Source organism: Harmonia axyridis, chromosome 7 (genome assembly GCF_914767665.1).
Source record: "Harmonia axyridis chromosome 7, icHarAxyr1.1, whole genome shotgun sequence".
Classification (NCBI taxonomy): Eukaryota; Metazoa; Arthropoda; class Insecta; order Coleoptera; family Coccinellidae; genus Harmonia; species Harmonia axyridis.
Genome location: NC_059507.1, coordinates 18445044 through 18467281, shown reverse-complemented (window position 1 = coordinate 18467281; position 22238 = coordinate 18445044). Strand labels below are relative to the sequence as shown.

At 35.2% G+C, this 22238-nt stretch overlaps 1 protein-coding gene and 1 long non-coding RNA gene across 4 annotated transcripts; one reads left to right on the top strand and one right to left on the bottom strand.

The window, feature by feature from the left end:
* Window positions 1–1073: 1073 nt before the first annotated feature.
* On the bottom strand, window positions 1074–3914 carry LOC123684258. Of its 2 annotated transcripts, none has more exons than XR_006748121.1 (2): window positions 1966–3914; window positions 1074–1516 (listed from the first exon to the last, which is right to left on the bottom strand). It is a non-coding gene; the product is annotated as an uncharacterized LOC123684258 (long non-coding RNA). The 2 variants fall into 2 exon arrangements; XR_006748120.1 differs by having other exon boundaries at window positions 3655–3914.
* A 15427-nt stretch (window positions 3915–19341) lies between these two features.
* On the top strand, window positions 19342–21490 carry LOC123684390. 2 transcript variants are annotated; one of them, XM_045623630.1, is made up of 2 exons: window positions 19342–20794; window positions 20877–21490. In XM_045623630.1, exons 1-2 carry the CDS (start codon window positions 19501–19503, stop codon window positions 20981–20983), a joined length of 1401 nt encoding a protein of 466 aa, XP_045479586.1. In that variant the 5' UTR covers window positions 19342–19500; the 3' UTR covers window positions 20984–21490. The 2 variants fall into 2 exon arrangements, with proteins under 2 accessions (XP_045479586.1, XP_045479585.1); XM_045623629.1 differs by having other exon boundaries at window positions 20864–21490.
* Window positions 21491–22238: the final 748 nt, after the last annotated feature.

The window sequence follows — 22238 nt, the reverse complement described above, 5'->3', positions numbered from 1 at the left end:
AATATTTTATGGAAATTTGCGAATTAAAGAGGGTCTACAACGAAGGATGGAAGTAATCTTCAGGAAGATGGACGGATCAAATCCTAGTTAACGGAATAACCTTACTTCCAATTGTGTGTGTTGATGTCCAAAACTGAAATGCTATCATGACGTCAGACAATATATATCAATGTGGATTATAACTGAATATTACCTGAGAAGTGACGATCACCTTTTCGATAAACTGGTTAGAGAGTAAATCAATCAATAGGCTGTAGATAAAGAGGAGCTTTAGAGTGATAGCTGAAGAAGAAGACGATGAGGAAGATTATAATATGGAGGAAGAAGAAGATGGGATTACAATGGAACTGAGGATAAAGAAGATGCTCAGAGAATCCTGAATCTTGAAACCAAGATGTAATGGTTGAAGTATGCTAGTGGATTAGCAGTACAGTAGACGTCGTTGGACGACGAGTATGTTTAATTTGGGAGGAATGGCTCCCTTACCGATAGTCCTTATATGAAAGTTTGTATGGAAAAATAAAGCGAGCCAGTTTATGAAATATCAGCCCTATGAGAGAAATGAATAGTCACCAAGCCGAAGAAGAGAAGATCACCAGAATTATGATGGACATCGAAGTAAAAGGTTATTTCCGTGACGAAGATGAGATCCATGGAAGAAATAAAGTACCATTCAACTAGACAACCTAAGGACGCAGTATTATGGAACCAGAAAGTGCCGCGATAGTGAAATTTTGAAATCCCGAAAAGTGATTAAACTCCATGCTGGAGTTAGTGAAGTGCATAAGAAAAAAATGTTTTGAATTGATTTTATGATTTTCAATTTTTTTGTTTGTTTATGTATTAAGATTTGGATTTTTTTTTCTTGAGTTAATAATATTTTATATTTGATATTGAATAATGCCGGAAAACATTGTAACCAATTAAGTGTTTCTCCTCTCTTCAGAGATCTGTTACTTACTAGCTTCAGTCGGAGAGGTGGTCGGGGTTAATAGGTTGTAGCTAGCCCGGAACCTATTTTCAAAATAGAAAGCAATTTCGAAGGCTTTGGTTCCCACACAAAAACAAACTCATCCACTTTCAGAGATTTATTAATAAGATGAAATGATCCACTAAATTGCTCAAATTGTAATAAAAAGTTAAGAGTGAAATATTGAAAAATAGCTGCTTACAATTGAATTTCAACAATGAAAATTATTATGAATAGCTTTGAAGCGAATTGTCTCAAATGAAAAATGAAATAGAGCATACGAAATTATATAAATTGGATATCGAATGAAATTACAAAATACATAGCAGAATACTTCCATTAGCAATTAAAATCCAGGTGAAGTGCTCCCATGCAGAAAGAACCATCTGATTTGGTACGATACTGTCACAGCACCATATAAGGATTTCCAGGTTCTTATGACCACAGTTTTCAGATGTGATGGATTCTTCGAAGTTGGATGTTGGTCAACGAAGTTCAATCTTGGAAATATATGTTCAAATCGAAATTCTGGGCTTCATCCAAAAACTGGAAAATTAATTTCTTTCAGAGACCGTTCAGTAGAATATATTGTCCTTGCCGTCCATGTTTCGCATAAAAAGTTGTGTACTCAAGTATAAAAAAATTACATATGTGAATCGACAGCCATTTTTCAAAAAAAAATAATGATCTAGCAAATAAAATTGGAACTGATTTTAACTGTTACATTGAATTTTGAATATGAAATTGAAAAATTTTTAATGAGTGAATTGAATTGAAGGGAACACTTTAGTGAAGATTTATTTTATATGGCGTGAGATTTTGAATATGAAAATGATCTAAATAATGAAATCTATAAGAAAAATTAATTTTGAAGCGAATAAAAATGAACCTGAACGGCAAGGATGAATCGAATTTTGGTTGAAAAAAAAAATCTTTGTTGGGCAGAGGAGATTGCAAAAAAAATATATATATTTCAAAAGATATAGGCATCTCACCTCAATTTTTATTGAGTTTCACTAAACCAATAGAAACTATGAAATATCAACTAAATCTCAAAATTTAATACCAAAAAATATCTATATCAAGAAGTCAACTCCGATGACTTATTTCATTTACCAGACAAAGCAGAAAAGATAGAATAAAATCTTCGAATAACCGATTAATATCTTATCAGATTGAAAACATGCGCCCATCTGCAAATCTGAATTCTTCGATACACGTACAAATGCAGTGACGGTACAACAAATATGTAATGAATAAATTAAAATTAAAAAAAAAAAGAAAGTTGTAACGATCGTATCGTTACACATCTCCTCTACCCACCAAAAAAAAAAAAAAATGAGTGCATAAAACCCTGAAAGTAGCAAAAATTTTAATGTTTAAATATTGAAATAGAAATTAATCATATTCGAAACAAGTACCCATCAAAAATAGAAAGGAGACATGGTATGCTAGATGGTCAGCAAACCTATTGGACAGTGCGCTACAGGAAGTTTGTGTACCCTCTTCAGTCCAATAAAAAAAAATATTACTAATAGAAATTACTATATATAAAAGATATTTGTCCCCACATCAGTCTTCTGAACAAAACATACAATTATAATAACGAATCACAAATAATTCAAGGTTATTTCATGATGCTCTCAATGATATGAGTAGCTAAAAAGAGAACAGTTCTACGGTTCTTCTTTAATTTGGTTTGAAAAGTTCTAAAATAAACCACTCAGTGAACAGTTCAAGATTGGCAGTATATAGCTTCAAGAAACTATACACAATCAATCTGACTCTCCTCCCTACCTCCCTTTTCATAATATAATTTATAACCCACGACAAAATAGGACATCAGATCAGAACGACATTAAAAGATAGAAAGAACAACAAAAAACTAAAGTTGGGCGCCAGTGAGATACTATCTCACACTCAAAATACTACACAAGGTAAAATTATTGGTGCTAATCTATTCGAATCAATTACAAAAAGAGAAAATCTGAAAATATTGTGAATCTAAACAAAAGCAGTTAAAAAATCTATCCAAAAATTAGTTTCACTGAATAGTAAACAATCGCTTCTGACAAATTTCGGACAGACAGAATATTTATGCAAACTTACATACTCAATGCATAATCTCTATGCCAAAATGACCAAAAATATGGGAATTCAATATTCATAACTGAAAGCCCCAGCTTAAGCTGTCTGTCCAAGTTTATCAATTGAGAAAATTCAAAAATAAAAAACTAAGCTGAAAATCAAATAAATGACCTCAACACACAAAAAAATGTGAACAAAATAAAGAAAATTAAAATTATATTAGGTACTAATAATTGTCGTGCCGATCATCAGTGGCACTATCACTAATATACAACTTCAAATAGCTAACATTAAAATTACCCAGGTCATTTCCATTGAGATCCCTCAAATTGTATACCAAAGGTGAAATAACTCTATGAACAACACAAGGAATATATTCAACTATGTAGTGGCAAAGAGGACAGGGGAAATAAAAATCCTTAATGAGATGCCGACGTTTCGACCTTTATTTCTGGTCTTTTTCAAGGCTGGAAACAGAACGACATTGAAAATATGGGGCGTAACATAGTGCCATAATGTAAAAAAACAGTATACTTTAGTAGGTATAGAAACAAAATACAACAGAGCAACATAAAAACATACTTAAAAACACATACCTATTCATATGGATTATCCCTCATAATATTCTGAGGTGGACATAAAACTGTGTCGTCAATTTTTTAAAAACTCGATATATAGGTCCATTAGTCAATAGATAAAATTATTCGAAATCTTTCATTAGAATTTTAGGGTGTTGAAAGATATTTCCTATAATGAACAACTGAACCAGTTTCCGTATCATCTGTCATATACAGAGCGTCGAGCGTCATATGGTAATCTAATATCACAGAAAGAGGTATGTTCCTGAAATTCATCAAGAACGAATCATCCGTTTATATATCTCTAAAATGTTGTGATATTAGATCACCATATGACGCTCGACGCTCTGTATATGACAGATGATACGGAAACTGGTTCAGTTGTTTATTATAGGAAATATCTTTCAACACCCTAAAATTCTAATGAAAGATTTCGAATAATTTTATCTATTGACTAATGGACCTATATATCGAGTTTTTAAAAAATTGACGACACAGTTTTATGTCCACCTCAGAATATTGAGAGGGATAATCCATATGAATAGGTATGTGTTTTTAAGTATGTTTTTATGTTGCTCTGTTGTATTTTGTTTCTATACCTACTAAAGTATACTGTTTTTTTTATATTATGGCACTATGTTACGCCCCATATTTTCAATGTCGTTCTGTTTCCAGCCTTGAAAAAGACCAGAAATAAAGGTCGAAACGTCGGCATCTCATTAACGATTTTTATTTCTCCTGTCCTCTTTGCCACTACATAGTTGAATATTTAAAAAGTCAGGAATACCAGTGATGAATGACAAGGAATATACTTAGGTGCTAACTTAGAGGAAAAATCATCGGCTGCATTGGATAACATAAAATTCTTCTTCTAAACCCTGTCTCCCACTCGGAATCTGACATCCCTACGTCTCAAATTATATCGACCCTTATTTAATTCATGCGAATGCAACAACCGCTTTCTGACATCCTCGAATAGTTCAGGGACTTTAAGCTGAACTTCGGGGTCTAATACATTCTCAGAAATTTCTATGAAATTATTATCTCTTTCCGAAATCTTTCCATAGAATGAACCATCCGTTGGGACGTTCCTCATAAAACATAAATGTGAAGGGGATAACTTAGTGACCTCATGTTTACCCAGGCGAATAGCTTGTGCTATTTGATGGATATTTTCATCCCAGAGTTTGTTCTGTATACATATAAGATCTTATAGCAGTTACAATAGTCTTATTGACTCTTTCAGTTGGGTTCGCCTGTGGAAAATATCGAGCATTGAACCCAATTTTCAGTACTTTATATTTATTCATCAAATTTTTGAATTCACCAGAAATAAACTGAGCAGTGGCGTACCCAAGGGGGGGATAAGGGGGATATATTTCATTTATTTGTCGATTAAAAATGAGAAAAACTCCATGGATTACAATTGATATACTCGGATAACTTTTTAAGAACTTTTATTTTGTGTACACATGATAACTGATAACTTAACAACAACTTGTTATCATAGAACTAACTTAACCTATATTTCTGTATCGCCACAGAACAGTATGGCTTGAAGTTAGCTGATGGACTCTGTAACCAACTTCCATTTTCAGCGCGAATATTCAAAACCCTCCCTCGCTGAAAATTGTTAGAAGTTAAGAACAAAAAATTAAACATCAGATAAGTACCAAGGAATAGAATAATCTCAATAATCAGCATAAAAGTACAAACATTAAGAATTAAATATGTCATTCATACAGTAATAAGCAAGTCTCTGAATTTTGCAAATTTACATTTTAACAATGCTTTAGTTAGAATATCTGCAATCTGATTTTCAGTACTGACATATTTTACTATCATTTCCTTTGATTTTACCTTTTCACAAATGAAATTGTATTTTATATAAATGGTTTTTTACTCTGGCATTTCTTTCTGGATTTATTATTATGCTTATACATCCTTGATTATCTTCATTAACAACGAAATTCTGAATATTACATTTTAAATCTACCAAAATCTTCTTCAGCCACAAACCCTCAGATGTACAAGCACACAATGCATTCAACTCAGACTCTGTTGTTGATAGAGCGACACAAGTTTGCTTTTCAGTTGACCATTCATCATTCATTTTGAATAAATATCCCGATACAGATCTCCTATCTTTCGTATCACCACCCCAATCAGAATCTACATAAGCTATAAGGTTAACATTATCATTTGATTTCTTATAAGTTAAGCCATAGTCAATAGTGCCTTTCAAATATCTTAAAACGTGTTTTAAATAATTCCACAATTGGTCAGAATAGCAATTCTGAAATCTACTGAAATAGTTGATGCTAAAACACAAATCAGGACGAGATCCTAACATTAGATACATAAGTGAACCGATCAGTTCACGATATGGTTTATTACAATGTGCATTGTTAACAGTATGATTTAGATTTACAATACTTGGATCAATAGGTACAGATAGTACAGAACAATTATCCATATTGAAACGTTTCAGTAGTTTCTTTGTATAACTACTCTGTTTTATAGTCAAGACCCCTTTTTCTCTATCATGGTCAATTTCTAAACCAAGAAAGTGTTTTAATTCTTGTGTGGCGGCTTCTCATAAAGCCCACATAGCAACAATAATAAAACACAGCACTCAGTGGCCTAGAGGCTAAGACTGTGTTCTCACTCACCGAGATGCAACAAGGTCCCGGGTTCGAGTCCCGGCGGCTCCCGATAATAATAAATTCCCCAAGCGTCTGTGACACGGCACACACAATTATACCAAAGTCACACTGATGGCCAGGGACGAAACGCATAAGTAGGCATATGTGAAATCCTACATTGGTGACCCCGACGTGATGGCGGAAAACTGCCCCGCTCAACGTTACGGCTACTGGGGTGTCCGTCGGAACTAGAGCCGATGGCACGCCGAGCCTCGTGTTTCCGTCGTCACAGCATGCAAGCCCGACGTGATGGGAATGGCCATATTAACGATGTGTCCTGGAAAGCAGAAGGTTGATGCATAGCTCCCATATATCTGCAATTTCCAACGAAACTCTAGACGCCCATTCCCATGACGTGCAATACGTGCTCCTTGGTCTGCCGCGGTATAGCGGACCTGAATAGGCGGCATTCACCGTCCGCACGATGCCGCGAGGTGCAGCTATGATTAGGCGGCAATCACCCAGCTGCACCGATGACCTCGTAACACGCATAAGTTTCGTTCCTCCGTCACTGGGGAGGGAGTCATATGGCGGCTTCTCATAAAGCCCACATAGCAACAATAATAAAACACTGCACTCAGTGGCCTAGAGGCTAAGAGTGTGTTCTCACTCACCGAGATGCAACAAGGTCCCGGGTTCGAGTCCCGGCGGCTCCCGATAATAATAAATTCTCCAAGCGTCTGTGACACGGCACACACAATTATACCAAAGTCACACTGATGAGTCCGGTGTGTGTGCCAGGGACGAAACGCATAAGTAGGTATACGTGAAATCCTACACTTGTTTATCTTTGAATTTAAAATTATTAGCTAATTCTGATTTTGTTTTATTTACAAGCTCAAGAGATGGACTAGCTGCAATAAAATCATCTACATAAATCAAAATGAAAATAAACGTATACGATTCTCCTTTACTATATAAACAATAGTCATTTTCCGATCTCTTAAAACCAATCTTTATAAGAAAATCATGAATAGTTTTATTCCAGCAATTTGAAGATTGTTTCAGTCCATATAATGCTTTATTCAGCTTAAATATTTTATCTCTATCTAATGGAATACCTGGAGGTGCATTTATATAAACTTCATCCTCCAATTTTCCATTGAGGAAATCAGTCTTTATATCTAATTGATGAAAATGAAAATCATGTTCTACGCCAATAGACAGCATCGTACGAAACGAATAGTAGTCATTTTCGCTACTGGTGCATAAATATCCTCATAACTAAATGATTTTTCATCTTGCTTGAAACCTCGAACAACAAGCCTAGCCTTATATTTTTTTGAATCAATTTCAGTTTCTTTCAAAGTATATACCCATTTAGTATCTAAAATTTGTTTTGAATCACTAGGTTTCTCTACAATTTGTCATGTTTGATTTTCATTAATTGAGTCTACTTCCCGCTTCATAGCATCTAACCATTGAACTTTATTTTTATTATTCAAAACATCTTGATAGTTATTAGGAATGTTATCAACAAAATTATTACTACACAGTGCCATGTATATTTTATAATCATTATACTTATTAGGTGGTTTGATATTTCTCTTTTCTCTTACTGTGGGAACCAAATTTTGAGAAGTTTCTGTATTGTTGGGATTTTCAAGTTCAATCGTTACATTTTCTTTAATATAATCCGAATCCCCTCCCTCATTATGGAGATGATCAATATTTTCAAATTTTGAATTACAGTTCACATTTTGACTAAAGAAAAACTCATCTTCTCTAAATTTTACATCCCTAACATGGACAATTTCATTTTTCTCAATATCTAAAACTTTGTAACCATTTATGGATATCCTAAGAATACGCCCTTTTTAGGTTTAACGTCTAATTTTAATCTTAATTGCTTAGGGACGTGAAAATAAACAGAACAACCAGTTAGATATTTCGTATTCAACGCTATTAACTATACTTTCTCTTTAACAAGATTTTTCAAAAAAACACGTGTGTTACATCCACCACTTTCAGTCATCGAATGAAACATCGAAATCACACGTAACGGTCATCAACCGTTCCTTTACCACCAGGTGGACTAGTTGTCCTCTATGACTGTTTGCATAGGCCGCTAGAAGGATTCATCGTTCTTCATACGCGAGTTCGTCTATTCACCGCTAGATGGACCAAGTGTCCTCTATAAACAAATTCATCTAGCTGCCGCTAGATGGACTAATCAATTTGTTTTATTGTAGGCATGTTTAAAAAAGAGTTACACAGGGTGAACTCTAACACCCCCTCCCATGCCGACAAGGTAAAAGAGAGAAAATTCATTAAAATCATATATTTTATATATATGAACTCCTACTTTATGGTCGTGTTTCATTGATAAATTGGTTTTTTTTTTTTATATATATATTTTTTCTGTCCGAATTTTTTTTTCTTCAATATCCTATTTCGTGGCAAATCGAGTTGGTTCTTTATCTGAAAAGACAAAACCTTATAAGTTTCAGCTATAATAAAGTACAGTTTCATTTTGTTCTTAATAATATATCATGGCAGCTTTCTAGAAACATAGTTTCAGATCGCTTCGAACAATCAATCAAGTATTAGCTTTCTAGAAACAGAGTTTCAGATAGCTTCGAATAATCAAACAATTGGTTTGATTATCTGCAATTATCTGGTTTTCCTCATCTGCAGAATAGACCAAGTTTGAATGAATGAGTAAATAGAATAGACCAAGGCCAAGCAAACAGGGAACTCCCTAGCTAAAAGAAGAAGAAGAAGAAACAAGTGGTAGCTTTCTCGAAACAGAGTTTCAGATAGCTCGAATAGTCAATCAAGTGGTAGCTTTCTCGAAACAGAGTTTCAGATAGCTCGAATAGTCAATCAAGTGGTAGCTTTCTCGAAACAGAGTTTCAGATAGCTCGAATAGTCAATCAAGTGGTAGCTTTCTCGAAACAAAGTTTCAGATAGCTCGAATAGTCAATCAAGTGGTAGTTTTCTCGAAACAGAGTTTCAGATAGCTCGAATAGTCAATCAAGTGGTAGCTTTCTCGAAACAGAGTTTCAGATAGCTCGAATAGTCAATCAAGTGGTAGCTTTCTCGAAACAGAGTTTCAGATAGCTCGAATAGTCAATCAAGTGGTAGCTTTCTCGAAACAGAGTTTCAGATAGCTCGAATAGTCAATCAAGTGGTAGCTTTCTCGAAACAGAGTTTCAGATAGCTCGAATAGTCAATCAAGTGGTAGCTTTCTCGAAACAGAGTTTCAGATAGCTCGAATAGTCAATCAAGTGGTAGCTTTCTCGAAACAGAGTTTCAGATAGCTCGAATAGTCAATCAAGTGGTAGCTTTCTCGAAACAGAGTTTCAGATAGCTCGAATAGTCAATCAAGTGGTAGTTTTCTCGAAACAGAGTTTCAGATAGCTCGAATAGTCAATCAAGTGGTAGTTTTCTCGAAACAGAGTTTCAGATAGCTCGAATTGTCAATCAAGTGGTAGCTTTCTCGAAACAGAGTTTCAGATAGCTCGAATAGTCAATCAAGTGGTAGCTTTCTCGAAACAGAGTTTCAGATAGCTCGAATAGTCAATCAAGTGGTAGCTTTCTCGAAACAGAGTTTCAGATAGCTCGAATAGTCAATCAAGTGGTAGCTTTCTCGAAACAGAGTTTCAGATAGCTCGAATAGTCAATCAAGTGGTAGCTTTCTCGAAACAGAGTTTCAGATAGCTCGAATAGTCAATCAAGTGGTAGCTTTCTCGAAACAGAGTTTCAGATAGCTCGAATAGTCAATCAAGTGGTAGCTTTCTCGAAACAGAGTTTCAGATAGCTCGAATAGTTAATCAAGTGGTAGCTTTCTCGAAACATAGTTTCAGATAGCTCGAATAGTCAATCAAGTGGTAGCTTTCTCGAAACATAGTTTCAGATAGCTCGAATAGTTAATCAAGTAGTAGCTTTCTCGAAACATAGTTTCAGATAGCTCGAATAGTCAATCAAGTGATAGCTTTCTCGAAACAGAGTTGATTGCGTGCTCTCATTTTTCTTTATTACTTCCAGTCATTGCTTCTTTGAAGGTTATAGGAATTTCATCAAAGTTTTTAATATGCGTATCAAGGAATGACCAATTAATACACGATGGAATAAAGCAATGATTTAGTGATAGTGAGTTTGTACAATTCGGTGAATTTTCAATATTTTCTAGTGATTCTGTCTCCGTATTTATTTGACTAGTTGATGGTTGAAAACCTACTTTGACACAATTTTCTTCAATTTCTGATATGGTAGAAAATGATAATGATTTTAGTTGTTCCTTTGAGGGAAAGTCGTGTTTATATAAAATACTTCCATCTATTTCAACATTGCAACTGTTAATTGTTTTTCTAGTTTTTGGATCGAACATTATAAACCCTGTATCGCGAAAACCTACTAAATACATAACATCTGATCTAGGTGCGAGTTTATGTCCTTTAGGTATTGTTTCATTTTTAACATACGATCGCGAACCGAATTTCTTTATATATTTCATTTCTGGTTGTTTATCGTACGCTTTTTCGAAAGGAGTGAAAAAATTAATTGCTGAATGAGGAGTTCTGTTGTACAAATAAGTTGCGCAGTGAGTGGCTAGGCCCCAAAAAGATAATGAGAATCCAGAACTTATGAGCAAAGCACGAATGCGTTCTTCTAAAGTGCGATTCATTCTTTCAATTGTACCATCATGTTCATGAGTATATGGTTCTGCAGTTTGTAATTCGATATTGTACTTATCAAGTATTAACGTAGTCGTGTTGCCTGTGAATTCTGTTCCATTATCACATCTCATAAGTTTAAATGAATATTTTTCAGAAAACATTGATTTTAAAGCTCTTAAACCTTGCTCTAAGCACTCAGGTACTTGTGTTTTGGATTTTATCACAAACGTTTGTAAAAAGCGAGTATAGTCATCAAGAAAGGTTAGAATATATCTATTCTTGTTAACGAATGTAGCTGGTGAGATTGGACCAATTAAATCTGTGTGAATTATCTCAAATGGTCTAGTTGACCCATCTCTACCTTTGTTAAACGTTTTCCTGGTTAATTTTGATAGGGAGCATGTGGAACATTTTTCCATTGCTTTATTGTAAATAAATTCTGTCATTCCTGTGGACACACTTCGTAATTTATTTAAGTAGGTAGAGGAAATGTGAGCACACCTTTCATGCCACAATTCCCCCTCCGATTCTATTAACAATTCTACTGTTCGAGCACTCAACTGTGGTTTCTTTTTATTTTTACTAATTATATTATTTAATCTAACTGATTTTGCTTTTTCTGATAAAGGATATATTGATTTTTCTTTTAAATGCGTAAATTTATCTTTTGTATGTACTTGTGCTTGTAAACGATACAACCCATTACGTGTAGGAATCAAAGCAATCTTAGGTTGTAGTTTCCTCGATGAAATTGTTCCATTCGAGGTATTCAAGATAACAGATGTACTAAATTGCAAGTTGAATGCTCGAACACTTAAAATATTGTCTTTTAACATAGGAATTACATGAACTCCTAAAAGCTTCAGTACATATTTTCTTTTAGCAAACTCAATTAGAAGAATCAAAGATCCTTCCCCTATAGCATAACATGTACCCTCAATAGCAGTTGTGACTTGTAGAGGATTATCAAATTTGTGGTAATCAATCAAAATATTATTATTATTAATAGCATGATGTGTTGCACCAGAATCAACAAGAAAAGATATAGATTCATTTTGGGTTTCTAGATTCGTGTAACTGAGTTTGTTAATACATACTAAATCCTTCTCATACTCACTTTCTTTGCATTCCTTTTTTTCATGTCCAAATCTATGGCAACTATAACAGAGTTTCCCTGGATAGGGACATTCATTTTGGATATGGAAGTAGGTTCCACACTTCTTGCACTGGTTTTTTTTTCGATTCTAAATCCATTCTTCTCAATTTTTCTATTTCTTCCTTGGAATATAGATCAGTCATATTTACTCTCTTGTTGAAGTCGATGTTTCTTCTTTTGTTCTGAACTTCATTATTGTACTTCATTTCCTTCAATGGGGTTGTGAGCTTACTTCTCTTCCACGTTCTACTTCCTTCATTCTCATTTTTCCTTTTTCGGATATGGGTATTGTCAACATCCAAAAATCGATTTTTTACGTATTTGAAGTTTCTCAGGTGTTCGGGCAAGCTTCGCATCATATTATAATAGATTGAATATGGATTACCAGATTCGTAGCGATTCTCAATTTTTGCCAAGAATCTAGCAATCAATAAATCTTCTTCAAATACTGTTCCTAATTCTCTGTATTCTTCGATACTATTTTGAAATTCTGTCACAAATTTCATGGGACAGTAGTAGTCACGAAAGTGCAACTTGTTATAGTTTTCTTCAAGAACGACAAATTCTTGAAGTTTTTGGCCAGAAAACATTTCTTGTATCTGCTTATAAGCACTATTGGCCGTTTTGCATTTCAGCAAACTATCTCCAATGCCCTTGGATACTGTTGATCTCAAATATTGCATTGCTTGAGCATCATAGAGAACTCTTTTATCAAATGGCATATTATGAGTTGAACTTCCATATTCTTCTGTTAGGAAATCTAGGAGATTCAATGAACGAAGTCCTAGTTCAAGTCTAACCCTCCATTTGGCAAGATTTTTAGTTCCTGTTAATTTTTCCTCTGCAGGTATATATGGAATTTGAAATGGAGGCATCGATTTTTCAATATGTGACTGGGAGGCCAATGAGCTTTTTGAGCCACATGAGGAAGATGAATCAGCACTGGATTTTAATTTACTCATCAATGGTCCAAGAGTTTTTTGTAGAGCATCACTTACTTGCTGTTTTATTAAAGTAGCCAAATCTATATCAACTTCCTCATCAAGGTGTGGAGATGCAATTTCCCAATCAAGGTCTTCAGTTTGAGCTTCAAGACTTTTTTCCATTTTATTATATGGGATTAATTTAACAATTTTCACACTGATATCGACTAAAATACTGTTGTCAAACTTGAGAGTTATTCGCTCTGCTACCAAGTTAGATATTTCGTATTCAACACTATTAACTATACTTTCTCTTTAACAAGATTTTTCAAAAAAACACGTGTGTTACATCCACCACTTTCAGTCATCGAATGAAACATCGAAATCACACGTAACGGTCATCAACCGTTCCTTTACCACCAGGTGGACTAGTTGTCCTCTATGACTGTTTGTATAGGCCGCTAGAAGGATTCATCGTTCTTCATACGCGAGTTCGTCTATTCACCGCTAGATGGACCAAGTGTCTTCTATAAACAAGTTCATCTAGCTGCCGCTAGATGGACTAATCAATTTGTTTTATTGTAGGCATGTTTAAAAAAGAGTTACACAGGGTGAACTCTAACACAACCAAATATCTTAAGATTACTTACATCAGGTTTTCTTTGATACCACAACTCGGCTGGTGTTACATTTTGTAAAGTACTGGTTGGACTTCTATTGATAAGGTATGCTCCAGTATAGACAGCTTCTGACCAATACTCTTTTGGTACATGAGCATTATCCAACATGGTTCTAGCCTTTTCAATTAATGTTCGGTTAATTCTTTCAGATTTTCCATTTTGTTCTGGACTATAAGCGACGGTATATTCAATAAAAACTCCATTATCTCTAAAGAATTGTTGCAATTCTTCACTTTCATATTCCCCACCGTTATCACATCGCAATCGATTGATACTTTTATTGAACAATGATTTTGTGAACATGAAATATTCTTTAAATTTACTACATACTTCACTTTTAGTTCTTAATAGGTACACATGTAAGAAATGGGAATAATCGTCCAAGAATGTTAGAATATATCTGAAACCATTGTGAGTTACTGGATCCATTGGTCCACATACATCTGAATGTACAATTTTCAACAAGTCATTAGCTCTAGTTCTAGTTTTAGAAAATGGTAATCTAGTCATCTTACCTTTAATACAGGGCTCGCAGAAACCTTGAACATTTACTTTGAAATTATCCATTCCATCAACCAAATTCTTATCAATCAATTGTTTAATGGCTGGAAAATTTAAATGGCCATAACGCCAATGCCACAGTTTATCTTTAGACATCGTGTTATCACAACATAGTGAATTATGGTACCTATTTATAAGAAAATGTAATTCATACAAATTTTTCCTACATCCAATACCAATAACTTTATCCCTTTTTAAAACACGAACATCTCCGTCAGAAAAAACAATGGATAATCCTGACATTTCAACCTTCTTAACTGAAAGTAAATTCTTTCTAGCTAAAGGTACATGGAATACATCATCCAAAACGCAACTATGAGTAGAATTTCTATTCTTCATTTCTGCCTTGATTGTACCAATTCCAACAGCTTCCATGGTTTCACCATCTTTGGCCACTGAAATTTTGATAGGTTCGTTCAGCTTACGATATGAAGCAAACACATCAGCTTCTCGTACCATATGATCTGTGCACCCACTATCCATGTAAAATACCAGCAATTTCTCGGTTAAAGATACCTCTGGATTAGTTGTAGTACTACTTGGAACTTCAGCTTCAACATTATTATCAACAGGTGCCATGAAAGATTCACTCTCCTCTTCAAACACATCAGCTATATGACTGTCCCTTTGATTCATATTAGACTTCTTTGAGGAATGACCTACTGTATTTCGAATTGTTTGAGTTTCTACTATTCTGGAATCTAAAATTTTTTTTACGACTATCATCATAGTTATGGTCACCTTGATATCCATCCCTGTTTCTTTGATTGTGATATCGATTTTTGAATGCGAAGCAATCCCGCTTCAGTTGTCCGGGCTTCTTACAATAATGACACACCGCCCTTGTATTGGCTTGAAATGACATTTGCTCATTGGATCTAGAAACTTGACTAGTTGTTGACTTTTCATCTACATTCTTCAATTTTCTCTTCACTACTTCATAGGTTATGTCTGCCAAAGTCATATTTTCGATAATCGACACAACAGTATCATACTTCGTCGTCAACCCCATCATTAGAATACATAAATATGTAGAAGATGAAGAAGACAAAATTGTCTTCTTCATCCATTGGTTTCTCATCAATCATTCTCAGTTCATTTACAAGAATTTCAAACCTTGTTATGTATGATTCGAGACTCTCTTGATCTCGCATCTTTATACTGAGCAGTTTCTTCTTTAGAACTAATTTCCCACATAATCCTTTCTTTTGGAATGTTTCTACCAGGGAATTCCACATATCAAAAGCTGTATTTTTATCCCTCAGCAAATTGATCTGACAGTCATGAACATATTGAATTATCAAATTATTTGCAAGGTTATCTTTTTTAAGTTTTTCTTTCTTCTTACCTTCATCTTTCTCCGACTCGACATATTTCTGATGTTTAATACATCCTGCTACATCTTGTTCGATAAACAATCCTTCCATCCGGAATTTCCAATTCAGGAATCCATCCCCATTGAACAGAGGCACATTGAAGTTGCGATTCATTTTCACACACACACCTTGACCAGGCAAATTTTAACTGCAATACTGCAATTGGAATACTGGTCCCATAACCTTTTATTTATTTGTCGATTAAAAATGAGAAAAACTCCATGGATTACAATTGATATACTCGGATAACTTTTTAAGAACTTTTATTTTGTGTACACATGATAACTGATAACTTAAAAACAACTTGTAATCATAGAACTAACTTAACCTATATTTCTGTATCGCCACAGAACAGTATGGCTTGAAGTTAGCTGATGGACTCTGTAACCAACTTCCATTTTCAGCGCGAATATTCAAAAATATATCCCCCTAGGAGGAATATCCATTATATGTAACAACCTTATATATCACAATCTTATTATGAGTAAGCAAACTTCTTTGGAAAACTTCTTCAAAAAAAGGAAACTTTGAAAATTTGTTTTCTTTACCCCCCCCCCCAAGGCTTATGTCTGGGTACGCCACTGAAACTGAGGTCCGTTATCGGCAACGAAAATTTGAGGTACTCCGAATATCAAAAATACATTATATTCTAGGAATTTCACGATAGACTTACGAGTTGCTTCCGCTAAGGGATGTATGAAGACAAATTTGGTGAACCAGTCAGTAGCTACTAAAAGATATCTATTGCCGCTTTTCGATCTAGGATAAGGTCCTAATAAATCAGCCGATATTAATTGAAATGGAAAACGTATGTCCCTATTTTTGCCCATAAGTCCTACCTGAGGAAGCTAACTACTTTTACAAGAAGCACAGACTTTACAGTTCAAAATATAGTTTCTCACCTGTTTCCTCATTCTTGGCCAATAATATAATTGTGATATGCGTGATAATGTTTTATAAATACCCAAATGAGCAGCAAGAGGATCATCATGATACATTTTCATGACTTCTTTCCTATGAGGACTTGGAATGACAATTTTCCATTCTGGAGAATCGTCACAAAGTCTAGATTGAGGAAGTATATGTTTGTATAAAACTTCACCTTCTACTTTGAAATCGGGATACTTTTGAGGATTTTTCTGTACTTCACACAGCATCCGTCGATACCAAGTGTCAGTTTTCATATCCTTCAGATCCAGCACAGCAATCTCGTCTTTATGACTTTCCGGAATTCTGGATAGAGAATCTGCCACTTTATTGAGAGAGCCGCTTCTATGGACGATATCAAACTTATGTTGTGACAACTTTGTCTCATCTGGCTAAACGTGGAGATGGATCCTTCATCGAATTCAACCACTTTAAGGATAAATGATCAGTGATAACAGTAAATTCAGTACCTTCAATGTAAGGTCTGAATTTGTCGATAGAGGACACTATAGCCAATAGTTCCTTCTATGTAGTGGTATAATTTCTTTGGCATTTGTTAAGGGACTTACTGCAGTAAACTATAGGATGCTCAAAGCCATTTTCTTCCTGGAATAAAACTCCTCCTACTTCTTAATTACTAGCATCAGCAGCAACGAAGAAACGTTTTGAGAAGTCAGGACGTGCAAGTATTGGAGCAGTAGTCAACATATTCCTAATATTTGTGAATGCCTCGTCAGCCTCCGTTGTCCAAACGATAGGTTGCCCCTTCTTTCTTCCTTTGAGAAGATCGGTGATAGGAGCGCAGATTGTTGAGCTATTCTCCAAAAATCTCCTGTAATACCCAATTAAACCAATTAATCGTCTGACTTGAGTAGTATTTGTAGGAGTGGGATATTCTAATACTGCCTGAACTTTATCGGGGTCTGTTCTCAGCCCATCCTTATCCACAACAAAACCAAGAAAATTCAATGAAGACCGACAAAATTTACATTTATCGAAATTAACAGTCAAGTTAGCGTTATTAAGTTTTGAGTAAAGTTCCTTCAACACACGAATATGAGTTTCGAAATCTGGGGTTACTACAACAATATCATCAAGATAATAAAATACCCAAGGTTCCAATGAAGGACCTATAACTCTATCCATTAACCTACACATAGCTTGGGCGCTATTATTCAGACCGAAAGGTACAACTTCAAAGCAGAAGAGACCTCTACCAGGAACAGCAAAAGTTGTTTTTAATTGAGATTCTTTGTCTAAAGGAATTTGGAAGAAGGCTTGTTTCAAATCTAATGAGGAAAGATATTGTGCATCTCGAACTTTGCTGATAATAGAATCTATTAAGAGCATAGGATAACTATCCGGTAACGTGATAGAATTTAGCTTCCGAACGTCGAAGCACACCCTATATGAACCGTCCTCCTTTTTGACTAACCACAAAGGACTTAACCACGGAGAACATTCAGTTACCGGTCTGATTATGTCCAATTTCAACATTTCGTCTACCTCATTATTCAAAATCTTCAACATAGCCGGAGACAAAGGATATTGCCTCTGCTTTATTGGTTTCGAACCCTTGGTGTCTATGTGATGGGTCTATAAATTAGTTTTACCAATTTTATATTTAGGGCTGATATTCTCGAACAAATTGACAACACTATCGATTTGAGCTTTTTGCTCTTTAGTCAGAGATTCAGTAAAGCACGAATCGCAAAAATATTCAACATTTCTGAATTGAATGAATTATCCCTAAAATCTATGGACAGTTCAAAACATCGGATAAAGTCCATCCCCAAAATTAATTTGTGCGCAATAGAAGGAACAACCAAAAGTTTTATTGTTTTTGATGTACACTCTAAACAAATAGGAACATGAATAAAACCTAGACCTAGTGTGTTCTGCTCTTGTCCATCCGCTGTCGAGACCTGAACAGATACATTATAATTCAAGGACAAATTATATTTCTTCAACTAAAAGAGAGCCGAATTACCCAGGATTGAAACGTTGCTCCCGCTGTCCAACAAAGCTGTTACCGAATCATTGAATACTTTAACCGATTTGTAAGGACGATTATCACTAAATTTATGAGCTAAAATTGGACTCATCTCAACAGGATGACATTTTGAAGACTTCAAGTCCGAAAGAGATGGTTTTGTGGGTATAACTTTGTTACCATATAAATGTTTAACTGTGATGAGCCATTCACGCCATCTTCTCCTTTCAGAGTCGAAATCTATATAAAAATAATAATAATAACACGGGTAGCGGTAGGTGAATCTCTAGCGATTCACCTATCAGGAGAGTTGAATCGACTTCTGCCCACCGCAGATTCCAGGAGCTCCCTGACCCGGGAAGATGAAACCTGTCGAAGGGTCGCTGTCCAGGGTAACGGACGAAGCCGTGTGCAAAGCAGCTCAAGAATTCTTCCAACGTAGCTCTGCGGATCGTAAAAAGCGATCAAAGGCCGTTTCCCCCACGACACGGAGGAACCCATGAATGATGGTGAATTTAAGGAATAGGAATATAGAGCCGCTGCCTGAGGTTCGTCAGGGCGTGTCTGGAGCCGGTGCTGGACATGACAGTATGCGGGACGGGCACAGATCCATTGAGACGACCGATTCTACCAAGATTGAGGACATCCAAGAAACTATCTCATCTTCTGGTCATGACCAACAAGGAGATTATACCAAAGTATCTTCTGATCTATCTGATTACCATGATCTCGAATCATTACGCCTCATCATATACTGTGCAGCATTTTCAATAGCAACAGTGCTAGGTGTAAAGTCAAAACCTAAAAGTCAGCAACCAGCCAGCCATAAAGAACATAATCAACTTGGCTCCTATCACCAGGCAGAATATCTTGAGAGCTAAATGCACTAATGCTATTACCAACTTCGTGCACAATTCAAAGATGACACATAACTTTGAGCACTACCTTTTGACCAATGCTAGAAGATTTGTCAAGACACATGATGACTTGGTTATCACTCCTGCTGACAAAGGTAACATCACAGTAATACTTTCCACAGAACAGTATGAACAGAAAATGAACCAGCTTCTACAAGACTCGTCAGTTTACAAACAATTGAGGAGAGACCCTACCAATGAATTTCAGTATAAAAACAACAAAATTGTCAAACAACTGAAAGACAAAGGTTTTATTGATGCTTCCATGGCCAGAAAATTAACCACCTATAAAGCGATTCCACCAAGAATATATGGACTTCCTAAAGTACACAAAGCAGACATCCCATTGAGGCCCATCGTCTCCACAATTGGCTCAGCGTCAGTTGAACTCAGTCAATTTATGACACAGATTCTCACAGAAGCATTCTCAGATTTCCATGATTATACCATAGCTGACTCTTTCCAATTTGCTTCCAAAATTAATAACTTTATATTACCCCAAGGGTATAAACTCATTTCCTTAGATGCTGTCAGTTTATTCACGAATATTTCACTAGAGCTAGTTATACAAATTATCCAGCAGGAATGGTCCAGAGTAAGTCAGGTCACAACCATAGGTATATCACTTTTTCTAATAATCATAAAGTTTTTATTTGAGTCCAGCTATTTTGTTTTCAAGGGTTCCTTCATTTCACAAATCTTTGGCTGTGCAATGGGGAGTAAAATCAGTCCCATTTTGGCTAATATAGTCATGTCAGTGCTTTTGAAATATTGCATTCCTCTACAACCCTTCCAGGTGCCGATTACCTATCAATATGTTGATGACCTTCTCCTTGCTATTCCCGAAGACAGGACTGCTACGACTTTGGCAGTTTTCAATAACTACGACCACCACATTAAGTTTAGTGCAGAAGAAGAAACTGAAAATGGTGTCCCATTCCTTGACACCAAAGCTATCAGATGTGCAGGTAACATTGTAAAATTGGATTGGTACCAAAAACCGACCTCTTCAGGTCGTTATATACATTATAGTTCCAACCATTCTTGGGCTATGAAAACTAACTTAATTAAAGGTATGTTTCGTAGAATTAAGAAAATCTGCCATCCAGACTTTCTTCATAACAGTGAAGAAAAGATCTTTGAGAACAATGGTTACCCTAGGATGTTTTTGAACAGATGTCTGCATTCTCTAACTTCTGACCAAATCGACGAGGCCCCACAAATAAGAACATCGACATTAGTCGAACCTGCCACACATGACAAATATGTAAGCCTGCCCCTCATTCCACCATTAACAGGTAAATTGACCAAAATTCTAAAAGAAATTGAGAACATAAAAATTGCGAAGTACAATCCTTTAGTAGTAGGCGTTCTTTTCAGCCAAACTAAAGATAGGATCCACACCATGTCTAGATCTGACGTGGTTTATCGCATTCCATGTGAGAACTGTGAGTCTGTGTATGTTGGACAGACATCACAATGTTTAAAAAGACGTATCTCAATACATAAGAGTGACGCCAGATTACGACCTGATAGATGTGCATTAGCTAGCCATTCGTCCTCTCTAGACCACCATTTTAAGTTTGATGAAGTTGAAATATTATGTACCAATTCTGACTATAATAAAAGAAGTTTCCTTGAAATGTGTTTTATAAATGAAAATGAAAATAATATAAATAAGAAGACTGACTTGAAGAATTTAAGTGTTGTATATAGTTATTTGTTATCCTTAGATCGTAGGCCATCTAGATAAACATGACTTTATGTCACTTTGTGAATTGTTGTTTTCTCTGTGTTCCCCTGTTCTATGAATGTTAACCTGTAAAATTGACATATGCATTACGGCAACGTTTCTGGGATTTCTACATTTATTGTGATTTTTATTGAATTTTATGAGTAGAAGACCTTTTATAGCTGCACTTATCATCTTAAATAATTCTGTTCCTGTCAGATGTAAGCATAGATTGCTGTTTTTACAACTTTCCAACTTTGTAATTTGTGTGATTTTTAGCATCCTGAAGAAGAACCGCATATTGGTTCGAAATATAGATGAATAGACGATAGACTGTTGATCTTTTCTAAATTATATATATATATATATATATATATATATATATATATATATATATATATATATATATATATATATATATATAATTTAGAAAAGATCAACAGTCTATCGTCTATTCTTTTTGAGCACAGCTCAAAAAGAAGTAATCCTCGCCAATACTAGACTGGTGAGGAAGTTCCTTACATCCCTCTGAGCAGCCTTGGCACAAACTGTTTTTCTATATATATATATATATATATATATTTTTTTTTTTATTTTTTTTAATTCACCGACAAGCGGGATGGATCCAAGACAACCGGGTCACCACAGCGACCAAGGTTGTACTCAGGAGCTAGTAAGTATATATCGGGTGTCCCAAGGTGAGTGGCCTATTAGATTATTATGGAAACTATTGATGGTAAAGATTTCAAATTTTGTGGATAGATATTTGGCCAGTTGAGGTACATTTTTAAAATAATTTCACATTTCCAGTGTTGCCGGATGTACGACAATTTGGCAACAACTTTGTTATTTTGAATGGGACATCCGGTATTTCTATTTTTTTTATGATACTCCATAAAATATTAAATCTATTCACTCTTACTTTTCCATCCCTATCTTCAACGGTTTTTGAGTTATTAATTATTTTTCGAAATTTTAGATGAAATTGGCGTATTACGAAAATGACTCTA